The sequence below is a fragment of the Zonotrichia albicollis genome, chromosome 7, assembly GCF_047830755.1.
Source record: "Zonotrichia albicollis isolate bZonAlb1 chromosome 7, bZonAlb1.hap1, whole genome shotgun sequence".
Lineage (NCBI taxonomy): Eukaryota > Metazoa > Chordata > Aves > Passeriformes > Passerellidae > Zonotrichia > Zonotrichia albicollis.
In genome coordinates, this window is record NC_133825.1 from 45,240,263 (window position 1) to 45,254,646 (window position 14,384).

General features: G+C 43.7%; 1 protein-coding gene across 2 annotated transcripts in view; it reads left to right on the forward strand.

Moving 5' to 3' along the window:
• GRK5 (G protein-coupled receptor kinase 5) overlaps positions 1 to 14,384 on the forward strand; it is a 153,477-nt gene that overhangs the window by 121,099 nt on the left and 17,994 nt on the right. Inside the window, exons 6-12 of one of the 2 annotated variants that reach the window (XM_074545308.1) lie at positions 2,161 to 2,253; positions 4,385 to 4,448; positions 4,988 to 5,128; positions 6,197 to 6,387; positions 10,740 to 10,777; positions 11,589 to 11,678; positions 12,970 to 13,178. In XM_074545308.1, the coding sequence (XP_074401409.1) occupies positions 2,161 to 2,253; positions 4,385 to 4,448; positions 4,988 to 5,128; positions 6,197 to 6,387; positions 10,740 to 10,777; positions 11,589 to 11,678; positions 12,970 to 13,178 (826 nt within the window). Of the gene's footprint in view, positions 1 to 2,156; positions 2,254 to 4,384; positions 4,449 to 4,987; positions 5,129 to 6,196; positions 6,388 to 10,739; positions 10,778 to 11,588; positions 11,679 to 12,969; positions 13,179 to 14,384 lie in introns of both variants that reach the window. The other variant, XM_026795218.2, reaches the window with a different exon arrangement.

Here is a 14,384-nt window from a genome sequence, read left to right on the forward strand (position 1 = left end):
TGTAATGGGGATTTGTAAAATTTGCTCCGCTGTCATTCATTGTTTTGACTCATTTCATTGACCTTTTCTGGTTCCAGTTATTCTTTGAGCTGGTAGGAGCTGTGGGTTATTTCTGGCCTTCCCTTGTAGCACAGGCAGTTTCCCTGCATGGTGTCCTGTAGAGATGCTCTGTGCCTCGCACCAGTTGTGGGTGCCAGTCCCAGTGACAAAGGCAGAGCTGTGCTCCACACAAACCCCCCTGGTGCCTGTTTCCAGCTCCCAAATGGGTTTGAAAGCTGACAGTTCCCTCTAAAATGCACTTTGTTGTTGCCAAAGAGGGGAACTAAAAAGCAAACAACTGCTGAAAGGCAGCTATTGTTCTTTTAAAATACGTGCAGCTTTTAATTAACTGAATGGAAAGGGCGAGCATTGGGCACCACTTAATGCAGGCTCCTTCCTTCATCCCATCCTGAAACTGAGGAATGAGCCAGGTTTGGGACCTTGTTAATAAATATGCTGATCATCTCACACGGACTAAAATGAGGTCAAAAGGAAGTTTTAAAAAATTGCTGTTGGTATTTACTGGTGCTGAATGATGTTAATTTTGGAAGGGTTCACAGTCAGACCAGGAAACGGAGGCATACATACAGATATGAAGCCTGCTGTCCTGGAGGAGCAGGGATGGGATGAGTTCCATTCACATCTTCATAGATAAAATCAAGAAAAGTGCATGTATGTAACTTCTGCATTTAGCTTTAATATTTTGACTGTCTGCTCCTGCCCTCCTCCAACATCACCTAGAAATCTGATGTTGAATTTGGACATTTGTTAAAGTAAATTAAGACGTAGTTTTAATTTCATTTTGTAGTCTTAAATCCATTAAGGGAAACTCTTATGATCTGTGTTCAGCCAAAGCTAATGAAGACAGCAACAATTTGACTTGTGCATACTGAACATGTGCAATTACCTGCCTTCTCCAAATTGATGGTGCAAGAATTACAAAAAATAATAATATTGTAACTGAGAAATTCCCAAAATAGTAGCTCATGAACGGGGAGGAACTGAACTGAGGACACACATTATTCATGGTGACTTGTTTGCTCTGAGAACTGCCCCAGGGTAAGACATGGACTATCCATCCCCAGACTAGAGCAGTCATTCAGAGAGGATTTCCTCCTTCCAGCAAGATCTGGAAATGTGTCCCTATGCCCTCAGACACAGACACAAATGTGTCTGTATATACCCAGACAGAAATGCTCATTTTTTTGGGCACTTTTCACCCAAACCCAACTTGGTCCCTGCCAGTGCTGCCAGCAGAGGTGGCTGCAGCAGCCCCAGTAAGCAAAGCAAGAACCAGCACCAGCAGTTGATAAACAACCTGACCACCTTCATTTTAGATAACTCCCAGCTCAGCCCATGTTTTCTTAGTTCCAAGCCCTTGGCCTTTCTGATGGGATGCCTGATGCTCTCTGGCTGTTTGCTGCCTGCCACAAGCAGCAGACTGTATTCGCACATTTGCAGACTCACCTTTTTATTCCTTTATTCCTTCCATTATGCAAAAGGCTCCATCTACTGCATGAGCCCCAAAATTCTTTTCCTGATCCAGAAACAAATCCACATCCCTGTTCAGACTTTTCTTTCCTCTGTTTTACTCTACAAAGCACATAGCTGTTAGGAAATCCCCTTTGACTTTAGTTACATGTACTAATTCTTCTGTATAGCAGGAATTGAAACTGATCTTTTTGCTCAAAATGATGCCTCAGATCGTCTCTCTTTGATAGAAATGGGCTTCAGCCAGAAATTTTCTATCCAGATGTAAACATCCCTCAAAGTTTAGGAGCTCAGTTCCTGAGGATGTTGTTTCAGTTTACTAACAGAAGCAAAGACATTCACTCTGTGGTGGCTAACAACCTCTGTAAAAGTCCTTTAAAGCCAGTGGGAGTTGCCCTGATAATTTTCAGCAAGCATCACCAGTATTCAGCTTGTATGAGGCCTCCTGTTATGAGATACATCAAGCACATCACTTTGTTTCTATGTTGAAACAGTGAGCAAAATAAAGTACAAAGTATAGTGTAAAATAAAGTAGAAAAGAACTCTGGACTTTTCTCCTCTTGTTTTATTTCTCTTTTGCTCAAAGTTCAGGATTATAAAATGCTTATATATCCTTTTCATCTGAGATAGATCTGTCCTTGACCACCTCAGTGGGGAACCATTCCAAGAGTACCTAAACAGCATGTACTTCGACAGGTTCCTCCAGTGGAAGTGGTTGGAAAGGTAAGTGTCACAAGACTTTTTAGAATAAAAATAAATTAAAATGTTTGTTTTTACTTTCCATGCAAAGTCTGTCGAATATGCTCAAAATCAGACACTTGAGATAATGTTTGCTTCTACAGCTTAAGTGCTGGACCATTTAATGGGCTTAGGTACATTAAACATATTAGGTATGATTAATGTACATTCAGCAACTTGAGCTGTCTTTCTGTTTAGCTGCCCTCTGAATGTGGTGACTTTTTGTCTGGACCAGTTGTCACTGTTATTAAATCACTCCAAAGAGAGGGAAAATGCGGCGTATAGGTCCTCTCGCTGTATTTATTGACTGGACATTCCTGAGCACATTTAATAACCAGGCAGCCTTGGTGGGTATTAATTTGCAAGGAGAGTGCCTTTCCCCTGTCAGGGGGTGCTGCACAGACGGTCACTGCTGGGTGACAGTGACCTTGGGCAGGGAGAAGCCCCATTCTGCACAAATGGCATTAATTACGGCGGCTGAGCCAGGGCCGGATCCGTGAGCGCTGTGTGGCAGCAGGGCGCCTCCAGATCAAAGGAGCTGTGCCAGTTCCTCTCCCTGGAAAGCTGCAGAGCTGCTGCTCTGGAGGGGTGGGCACAGGGAAGAGCCATTTCATGCCAAGACATGCTCCACATGCCATCTTCACTGAGCCCAGCATTTACTCTTCCATTTCAATTAAAAAACATCGGGTGATTCATCTCTAGCCAGGCTATTTCCTATCTGTTTTCACATTAGGGATAAGGAATTTTCTGCAATGCTTTGAGGATTTTTTTTTTCCATTCCCCCAACAAGTGTGACAAGCTATTGGATATGCCTGGCTTAAGAAGCTGGGAGAATTGTTTTTAGGATTAGCAAAGAGATGTTAGTAGCATGGAGTGATCAACAGCTCCAAAGGAGCAGTCACAGAGTCCATTTATTCCAGGGACATTGCTGAACATGTAGCTATCAATACTAATTGATGCTTTTAACCCCAAAAGCATTTGCAGCAGCCTCATGGAATACTGAAAAAAACATCTTTTCCTCTTCTAGTTTTTTAGTGTCTGCATACTATTCTTCCCCTAGTTTGGAAAACAATAAAGGGCATTAATGAAAGGATTCAGTTCAGCATTTATTCTTCATTGTCATCGACCTCATCATCCCTGTGGTGAGAACAGCCACGTCCCTGTGCTCCCTCTGTGGGCTGGCTGCCTGCCAGAGGGGAGCAAGGGGAGCAGGAATGTTCATATCCACTGCTGGGATCCCTGTAAAACCCTGGTGCTGGAAACAAAACGGGATCGCCCTGAACCTGGAATTCTTCTTCTGTCGTGTTGTAAAACTTCTACAGTAGCAAAGTAAAGGGTTGGTGTAGGGTTGGAACAGTTCTGCTGGAGCAGATTTTGTGGGAAGCCTGGGAGGTTGTGTAGGGATCCTATCAAGTGATGTCAAGGGAGCACTCTGCCCTCAAAGACAGATTTATTTAACCTTAATTTAGCTCTTGATCCCTTCTTGCCCTTGATGCTCCCCCAGGAAGCAGGTAGCCCAGAGGAAATGGCCTGGCTTGGATATTGTCTTCCTGCTCTCCCAGCCTGCAAATGTCACACAAATCCTCCTGCTCCCAGGATTGTTTCTGCCTTTCATTCATATGAGTTTCATGTTTTGTTTAACACAACAGAAGTATTTTCTGTTGTGGTTTGAATTTTGGATCTCTTTTTCTCATCTTGCTGGCCAAGCAAAGCAATGTGTTAGCCCACCCTATGTGTCATGGGAATTAATATCTCACTGGAAGATCTCAGGCTTCCTCTTTGCTTAACAAAGGCCAAAGCTGTATAATGGAGATTCAGAACCCTCCTTGGTCCTAAGATGCTAGCAGAAATTATACTGATGACTCACTAATGTGTTGTATTTTATTACAGCTTAATATGTTGGAATTGAAAAGTTCAAGCCATACATAGTATTGAAGTAATGTAATTATGTAATTATATATTATATTATATAATACAATTACCTTGAAATAATGGGATTATATAATATTTATCTATTTTGCTTTTCAAAAGTATGCTCTGAAATAAATAAATCACAGACAGTGCATTAAACATAGTGTGGTTGGGGGGTTTATTTATTTATTTCCTTTTCTTCCAGGCAACCAGTAACAAAAAACACGTTTAGGCAGTACAGGGTGCTGGGGAAAGGCGGCTTTGGGGAGGTGAGTAATTCTGAAATTTTCTGTTAAGTGTTTCTTACTTTTTGTTTCTTACTTTTCAGACAGTGCAGGTACAGGAGCCTGATGTGACAGAGGCTGATTTACATTAATTGCTGACAGTTCTACTTAACCCCTCGTGACACCATAATCTCAAAGGGACACTTGGGAGAGTTATTTTGTGTTCAGCTGTTGCATTCACGGTGGAATTGGGGTCACACCCTTATTTGTATTTTCCTGGTGTCTGGAGGTGGCAGCAGAGGCAGGGGAGGTGCAGATTTGAGAGATTAAAATCTGCACAGACAAAAGGAGGTGGGAGAGGAAGCAGGCGGAGGAAAGTGAAATAATTAAACCAATATTCCGCAGCAGATTTGGAAGCAGCAGTTGATCCCCCCAGCTGCCCCCACCTAGGCCTGGCTCACTGAGCCTCCATCTCTGGCCTTAAAAGGACTGAAGCAGAGGAGATGTGAGGAGGGAAGAGCAGCCCAGACACAGCTGGGTTTGCTTTGCATCACCCACAATCGTTGTGCTCCGTTTGTTCGCAGGTCTGCGCCTGCCAAGTGCGAGCCACGGGGAAGATGTACGCCTGCAAGAGGTTAGAGAAGAAGAGGATCAAGAAGAGGAAAGGCGAATCCATGGCGCTCAACGAGAAGCAGATTTTAGAGAAAGTCAATAGTCAGTTTGTAGTGAGTATTGTTTGAGCTCCGTGGTTCCCTGCTCACCTGCTCTGGTTGAACCCAGTGCCTCCTCCATCTCCTGCCCCTGGAGAGGTGCCAGGAGCTGAATCCCTTTGCTTTGCTCCTTAGCCCTGCTCTGGGTACCTTTGCTGAGTCTCATTTCAGTCTCTGGTCCATGAGAAGTGCAGCAGTCAAGGGGCCTGTGCCTGCCATGGGAGCAGGATGTGTTTCACAGCCTTGGCTTGCTTGCATCAGGATGAGCTGCTCTTATCCAGTGTGATCACCTGAATTCCCAGGGTCTGGGAGAGAGGTTCTTGGAGGAGACTGAAGGAGCTTCAGCCCAAACAGATTAGATGAGACTGACTTACAGAAGCATCTGAGCAGTGAGGTGGAGCTGCTTGGCCTGATGCAGGGCTCTCCTGAGTCACACCAGCTCTTGTGCCTCCTTTAAAGCTTCCCTTAGATTTAGAAAAAGGTGTTATCTCAGCACCTGTCATGTTCTTTATACTTATTTCAGGAAACACTCTGTATACAACAGATGTTTGCTTAGTGTTTAGTTGCCTCTGACAGAGGACGGCACGTATTTAAAAGTGATGGGTAGATTTTGGCTGGTCTGATTTTTCCTTGGGCACCCACCAGAGCCCCCAGGGATGATGCTGACCTTCCCATCTCCATGATGGTCTGTTTGATCACCCCAGGACTGGGGTATCTGGGACTTCCAGGGAACTCACTGGGATGCAAAATGATGCAGCAGGAGGTGTAGATTCCCTTGATTACTAACATTTCTCATACATGGGGAAATATGCCTGGAATTAGTATGTTTGTCCAGCCTCTGAAGCCATCTAAGCCTTGAGGGTTTCTGGTCCACAAATTATTCTGTAGAATCCTAACATCTGATTTTTCTGTACTTTTAAAATCTGTTTGCCGTTGTAAGAAAGCCCATGCCAAATTCAGTCAATGTATTTTTTTTTTCATTTTCTGGAGAAAAACTTTAATGAAAACCTTTAATGAAGAGCTAGCACTTCCTTCTTAGCAGCCATCTGAACTGTCACAACTGTGCTGCAAATGTTTTTCTAGGTCAATTTAGCCTATGCCTATGAAACAAAGGATGCACTGTGTTTAGTTCTGACCATAATGAATGGAGGTGACCTGAAGTTTCATATCTACAACATGGGAAACCCAGGCTTTGAGGAGGAAAGAGCTTTGTTTTATGCAGCAGAGATTCTTTGTGGCTTGGAAGACCTTCACAGAGAAAATACTGTGTACAGGTAAGCACTCTCTAGAGTCTCAGGATGTCTTCTCTGGGTAGGAAAGAATTGTCTGCTTCCTCCCTTCTTATTGTGGTGCTGCACAGCTGAGATGCCCGAGTGCTTTGGCTGAAATTTTGCAGAGCCCTGTGTAAATACAGCATGATACAATAATCATGGAAGGAAGCAGTTGCTTCCCTAAATACATCCTGTCTAAATCATCCAGAACTAGCACAAAGCTCCGCAAACCCTACCTCAGTGTGCACTGGGCGACAGAAGAAAATGATGCAAGTTCCTTTAAAGGGATTTCATTAAGGAATTGAGTTTAGTTGGGATGAAATGGAGATCATTCCATCCAAGCCTCTGTTTTAATTAGTTAGATTATTTTTACAGGAGGGGCTGCAGCACATCAGGTGCGGGAAAACTTCTGTTGCAGAGGGCTTGCAATCCCAAGAGGGTGTCTGAGACAGAGGGCATGGATCTCCCCTGGTGTGAGTGTGATTAGCTGGATGGGATCCTGGTGATCCTGGTGTGCCAGCCATGGAAGGGGGCCCATTCCCAGGCACAGCACAGAGGCATCCTGCTGGCAGCATCCCACCCTCCCTGGGTGCAGCCAGCGGGCACAGCGCTGCCCGGCGCTGCCGCTTCCAGGAGGGCACATCCCAAGTTCTCAGCTTCCACTTTGGCTCCCAGCTCTACACAAGCACTTTTCCAGGGCAGGCTGGAAACGCAAGCAGATTGCAGACAGAGTTCTTGTGACTCCATGAGGATTTATTTTTTTAATCAACAGCCACTGTAGTTTGTAAACAACGGTTCTTGTTTGTCTTCATCATCCCCGCTTGTGAAATCATCATTGCTGGCATTCACAGCAGAAGAGGGCCTGTAAATTGATGAAAGAACTTCCAAGGACAATGATTAATAGACAATAAGATGCTATTTTTAAAAGCCAAGCCACACTTTAAATCATTTTATATGCCTGGGTATAATACATATGATGCATGCACTTGTATACGTGGAAAATGCAATATTGTTGTTCCTTGGAAATCTCTAAGAAACTGACACTTGGTTGCCTTGCATCTTGCTAGCTGGCACACAGAGGGCAGACAGATAACATGCTGATTTAGTTGGTGCTCACCCAAGAAGGAAGTTTTTTCTTTCCCCAGGGAACAAAATGGTACTAAATGTCTAACGTCAATTGAAAAATCAAATCATAAGTGAAGCGTCTGGCTTCCTTTTCCCTTAGAAAACCTCCTACCACACATTCAAACATTTTAGGAGGTAGTGTAGTGTTTCACAATCATATTTTAGTGAAAAAAATGACTGGTTCATTCATAACATGGCTGGTAAAATGCCATACTAATTCCATTTTCTAATAGAACAAATCAGATCTGGCCACATAAAATAGTGTGTGGCTCTGAGAGAAATGGCACCTACTTCCTTAAGCAGGAGTTTTCATGCTACTCTTAAAAGAGCTGCTACTTTACACCTCAGATGGCACATTCATTTTGGTGATGAATGATGCTACATCCTTGTAGGTGACATTTTCTAGCAGTATGTCAGGAGCATCTGCAGAGACCCCTCATTTGTAACAGCGCAGCGTGTTGTGGGACCCGTGAGAAGTGCTATATAGGTCAATAAAAAATAGCAGCTAAATGCCACTGCCTTCTCAAGGCGAATAATTCATCACAAAACACTTCTTCTTCAGACTTAATTTCATTTTCTTTAAACAAAATGCTCCTGAGTAAATCACAGCTTTGGAAAATGCATCCCCATCTCCTGGGCCGCTGCTGACGCACGCTGCAGACGTGACCTGGGAGAACAACCAGGCTCAGAGTCAGATTCATCTCATTCAGAATTCCCTTGTCAAACATGGCACTTGTGCTACATCTCTCAACTGCAGCATGTTAGTAAAGGTCAATGGGTTGGTTGTTCGTGGAAAGCAAATGTAAAAAGCTGCTGGTTCTACTCAAATTATTTATATATATATAAAATTCATTTTTATTCATTTAAAGTTCATAATTTATATTATGTATTCAGATTTTTATTTTATAATTTTTATATATATGTATATGTATATGTATATGTATATGTATATGTATATAACTTTTTTGTTTCTAGAAATATTTTTTATGCATGTAATTTTTTTTCATTTATACTGTAGCGATGCCTGGAAGCTCCAAGCTCACATTGTCCCAGGCATTGCACAAGTGCATGGTAAAGCCTTGTCCAAAGTGATTAATTGAGTTGTTTAGGCTGTCCTGCACAGCCAAACAATTGCCTTTTGAGCATGGGCACAGTGCCAGCAGTTTATGTTTCAGTGTGTTTGGGCAAGGCTAATTTACAAATGGGAAGCTGAGCCTTTGGGAAGCAGCTTTATGTGTCAGTGTGTCCACCAGGGAGTTTTATTCCTCCTGGACTTTTTTCAGTCATGAACCCTTGGAAGTGCTGGCCATGCAAAGGAAGCCAGCCTTGATCCTGAGGAGCCAGAATCCTGAAAACAGGAATGACAGCTGATGCCTGGGAGGGGAGGAAAGCTTCCTCTAATTGCCCTGAATCACAGAGGACCCTAAGAACTGAACTGATGTTCTCAGAGTCCTTCTGGAGTCTCCCATTTTCTCATTCAAAGACAACAATTTCCCAAGTTGCACATAAGATTCTTATCACTGCCCCCAGTTGCAGTTTTATGTGGGACTAATAACTGCTGAGCAGAAGATGAAATAACTGATGAAGGCTGAGTTCTTCAAGGGAATGATTCTTACAGGATTTAGAACCTATTTTCAAAAATAAATGGACAATGCCCTTGACTGTCCAATGACTGCATTGGAAACCTTCTGCTGAGTGGCAGGGAAAGCCCACAGTGGTATGTTAAACAAAATCACAGCTTCTCCTCAGTATTCAGAAATATGCCCTTCACATATTTCAGCATTGTTTGTTTGAAAAGCGGGCTTGGTACCACCGGGCACTGTGTGAGGTTTATCTGGGAGATCAGGAAGGTCTGAAGCAAGCAACGAGAGGAGATTACTCACAGAGCTCTGTGTTCTTTCTTGAAATCATAAATAAAAACAAGGCAAGATTCAAAATTCCAATTTAGGCATTGTCAAAACTATAAAGTACCCCTCTTCATACACAGGAAAATTCATGATACTGGAGTGGTGCAGCTGGAGAGGTGGGGTGGGCTCTGTGCTCTGCCCTGTGCCCTGGTGTGAGGCTTTCTCTTTGCTCTTTGCACAGAAATTACTCTTTCTGGGAAGTTACCAGAACCAAGCTGGTTCACAGATGCAAGGCAGCCTTACACTGACACACTGACAAAAAAGAAGAGGCCAAGCAGGGCTTGGATTTGCAGCAAGCTGAGCACTGTCTCTAGATAAAAGCCAGGGCATGGTGTGGTGAATTGAAGCAATGCTGTTTTTCCTGCCTCACCCAGCTGCTGGTGCCTCGTTCAGGCTGAGGCCAGCACAGCCCAGTCCTGGGGCACTGCTGGGACACTCCTGCCCAGCATGTCCATGTCCCCCTTTGACACCTCTGCTCCCACCTCTTGGGCTGCCTTCATTCCCCTCTGCACGAGCAGGATGGGAAGGAGCCTGCCTGGCTCCCCCTTCAAACTTTTCAGACTGCCCAGGCTCTGCTAAATATATGAAAACTGAGATTATTTACTTCAGAAGTTTATACCTTGCCCAGATCTGGGGATTTTTTTTTTGTTTTCTTTTTCTCAGGAACAGTAAAAGGCACATCTTTGACATCAGATTGACCACCTTGCCCATTTTCATGGCTTTGCTCCAAACCACACAGGCACTAACTAGAGTTTCACAAGTGCTTGTAAGAATAATCTTAATCTGGGCACAGCATTCCCCCCTCTGCCCCGCGTTTTCCAAACTCAACAAAGTTATTGCACATGTGTGCATGTGCATGGACACACATTCACATATTTGGTCTGACTCAGATGCCAGACATAGAAAATTAGAGCCCAGCAGATTGCTATTTCCATTTTCACATGTAAATAAAGTATTTTAAAACCTCTTCTTTTTTAACATATGATTTTATAACAGAAAATGTTAGAGAGATTTTACAACACACAGGGCTATAGGGGTTCGTTTACAGGGCTTACAGGACTAGATGGATGAGTCCATTATAGGGTAGATTAGGAACTAAAAGCTTGGCTTAGTGAAAAATTGTAACTCCAGTTTAGGAAAAGACATATGGTCTCAGTCTATCTGTGAAGTGAGTTGTAAAAGGTTGTATTGGTTTCAGGAGTTCCTTGCTGTTTGAGTTGACACTCAATTGGTTTATTACAAGTAATAAATGCCCCCACACAGTTGTATGGTTATGTTATCAAAACCAGCTTCATACCCATAACTGCTGTCTTTCATTTCCAGAGATCTGAAGCCAGAAAATATCCTGCTGGATGATTATGGTAAGTCTCAGAGCTTTACAGAGATGCTTTCACAGTAAAGTAGATTAAGTTAGTTTCAGGATATATATTGCACAAAGACAAATAATGCTCTGAAGTGATTAAGAGGCTCAGCATACACTGATATTCCTGTCCAGGGGTGGCTGAGCTGCTGGAGCTCTGCACAGATGGAGGGAAGCAGCCGTGCCCTCAGCAGGGGCTGTTCTCGAGAGCTCGGCCTTGCTGGGGCTCTCTGCCTTCCCTCGCCGCTTTTCCATCCTTGTAGCAAGGCTGGTGCAACACAAAGGGAGCTCTGATTTCTAAATCTGTGCTTCCCTCTCCATTTTTGAAAGTACTTTCCCCCTCTGCTGAACCAAGTCTGGTTTTATGCAAACCCAGGTACCCGTTCATTGCTGGAGGCAGCGATAATCGAATCTCATGCTGACTTGCAGACCAGATGTGGCCTCCTCAGCCATCGCAGAGTTACAGAATTGTGTCAGCCCATCCATCCTCTGTGATCAGTTCAAGATACTTCCCCACAGCATGCTTCTGTCTGCTTTTTTTCATTGGTTTTAAAATACCTGATGCAATCCTCTGCAGTCCACAGCCTTACTGTTAGCATCTATTTCACTGTGTTGTAGTGCCCTTAATAATTCCTCTTTTCCCAATCAATGGAACTGTTCCAATTCAGTGATTCAGAACACTCTTTTCCTAAAATGTCTGAGCAGTAAATTGCAGGAGTCGCTTAGCAATGACCACAGTTGTGTGTTTTGGACTAATTTGGGTCAGGTTATTATATCTGCTTTGTGTTGTTTTGTTTCTTTTTTCCTTCCAGGCCATATTAGAATATCTGATTTGGGTCTAGCTGTCAAAATCCCCGAGGGTGAATCAATCCGTGGAAGAGTAGGAACAGTAGGGTATATGGGTAAGTCTTCCACAGCTCATCTTTTTAAAAATTTACCAAGGTTACTTGAGTTTTAGAGATATTTCTGCCGAGAAAGCTTAAGAAAAAGAATAAAAAATATTCACATTCAGCTGGGTGCAGTTTCATGCACCAACTCCTACAGAAATCCTGATAATGAAAATCAGAAGAGGGTGAAAGGCTGGACCTCTACAGCTCTCAGTGAGGCTGGTCTATAACCTTAAATCAGCAAAGAAAATTGAAAGGGGAGACAGCAACTGGGATTCTAGTGATTTTATTGTAGATTTATCTTAGGAGGGTTATGTGCCAAAATAAAGGTTTCTTTCTAGTTGTTGCTTTGTATAGGAGTTACAATGTATTTGCATGGTTATGATAAAATGGGTAAGTCACACCTATGGTCGTCTTGACCAGGGTCAGCTTCAGCTTTCCTCTGTGTGCAAAGGAGGATCTGCACAAAAGACAAGTAGAGATCTGTACATTGGTAAAAAAAAAAGCCTACAACTACACTCCCTTATTTAACTAGATCTGTTTTCTAAACTCAATGTAATTATTTTCATGCATTCTCTGGGTGGGCATATTTTCTTGGAGTAAAAATTGCTTATGCTTATTTGACTGAATAGAAACTAGCTGATGTGAGCCACTGTTACACCATATGGAGACTTTAATGAAAGCAAGCAAATCAGTTGTCATGTCTAAATTTTGTTATCCCAGTGTAAGTTTGCGTGCACACCAAGGCTCTGTGCTTGTGAGCACGTGGGGATGTGTGTTTGTACCCCTGCATGGAGGTGAGGGTGCCTGCAAGACAGTGACTCTCTGCCCAAAAGCATTGTCTGTGGTTGCAACACAAAATTAATGGATTGGAGTTTCTTTAAAGGGGAAAAAGAGAAGCTATGAATTGACCAAAGAGACAGAATTTGCTTTTGAAGAAATGTCACGGCTGTTTACAGGATGTGTGTTTGCATTTCCTTTCTTCCCTAAGTGGAGAAATCTGGAGGAACTCTTAAAATTAGGTCTCTGCTTAATATTTAGACCCAACTTCTTTCATGATTTTTTTTTTAATTTTAATTGGACTGAGTTGGTAGAGAAGTCAGCAGATAGCATGCACAAGGCATGTAGCATGTAGAGAGAACACCATGGCATGCAGCATGCTGCATTTCAGAAGGCATTTCTGTATTTTACCCACCATTCTCTGTGCATGTGTATTCAGTCACCAAAATGAAACTTTGAGGCGTTTAAATGCTGTGCCTGTGTAAATACCAAGCATTTCCACAAGGAATCTCACTCTTCTCCACAGCTCCAGAGGTGCTGAACAACCAGAGATACACACTCAGCCCTGACTACTGGGGGTTAGGCTGCCTCATTTATGAAATGATTGCTGGGCAATCGCCGTTCCGTGGGAGGAAAGAGAAGGTGAAGAGGGAAGAAGTGGACAGAAGAGTGCTGGAGACAGAGGAGGTGTACTCCCATAAGTTCTCTGAGGAGGCCAAGTCCATCTGTAAAATGGTAAGGGGCTGGAGAGCTCAGTGGGGCAGCCTCACTAACCAGCTGTGTCTGACACGGTCTGAGCACTGACAGGGGGCCATGGAGGGGCTGCAGAAACAGGGACTAACCAAGCTCATCTGTGGATGGGATGACTGCACTCTCTATTCATTCAAACTCTGTTTATTTGGGCTTGTTTCTCCGTGAGATTCATCTCGGTCATCCCGAGCCCTCTCCAAAGTTTTATGGCCGAGGGAGCGGTGTCTATTCTCATGAGACTTTGAATGTTAGTTTGCAGTCAAGAATGCATCTCTGTCTTTTATAAACTTGTAGAAAAAAAGAAAAAGGACTCGATGATGCAAGAATCTGATTGTCTCCTGCAAGGAACTGCAAACCCCACGCTTCCATTGTCTTTGGTGAGAGCTGGGGGTAAGCAGGACAAAGATTATGCAATGAAATTATTGTGACACTCAAATGTTGTCCCAGCCCATCTCACTAACTTTGTTAGCAGCTTTTCCCCCGGGGTGTCAGGGTATCCAGCTTTTCTTAATACTGTTGAGCTGTTCTTCAAAATGTTTTCTCACTCCTTCAGCTGGGAGTCATTTTCGTAGCACAATAGCCATGTCTGACAATGGAAATCCTCAATCCCTCTGAGAAATCTCAAAGCTGCGTCTGAATTCATCAATGTCTTGTTGACATCCATCTTTAGAAGGCTGAATTGTAATTTGGAAAAGGATGTGGCCTTTTTCTGGGTGTTGTTTGCTAAGGAGTGAAGTCTCCTTTGGAGACAATGACCTATCTGTGTTTGCTGGTGGAGGGAGAACGAAGGGGAGGAAAGGTCAACAAATAGGTAGGGAAGGTTTCACCAATGCCTTGTGCAACAGGCAGGCAAAGAGCAGATCCACAACACTCTGGCTGGCTGGCTGCAAGAAGAGACACTGAAGTCTCCTTGCAAAATAATAATGGTAGCACCGCCAAGAGTCATGCCTGGAAGTCATTAACTCACGGTGCACCGAGTCATTCCTGAATCCTCGGGGTGGTGTTTGACTGACATCACTCTTGAGAGATGCTCTGGGCCCTTCACTGCCCTTAAATGGTGATGCAGAGCCCCCAGTGAAGCTGGCATGGAGAACCTGGGGCAGCCAGGGGCTCTCACAGGGCATCCCATGGGCTCTCACACACCATCCCATGGGCTCTCACAGGGCATCCCATGGGCTCTCACACACCATC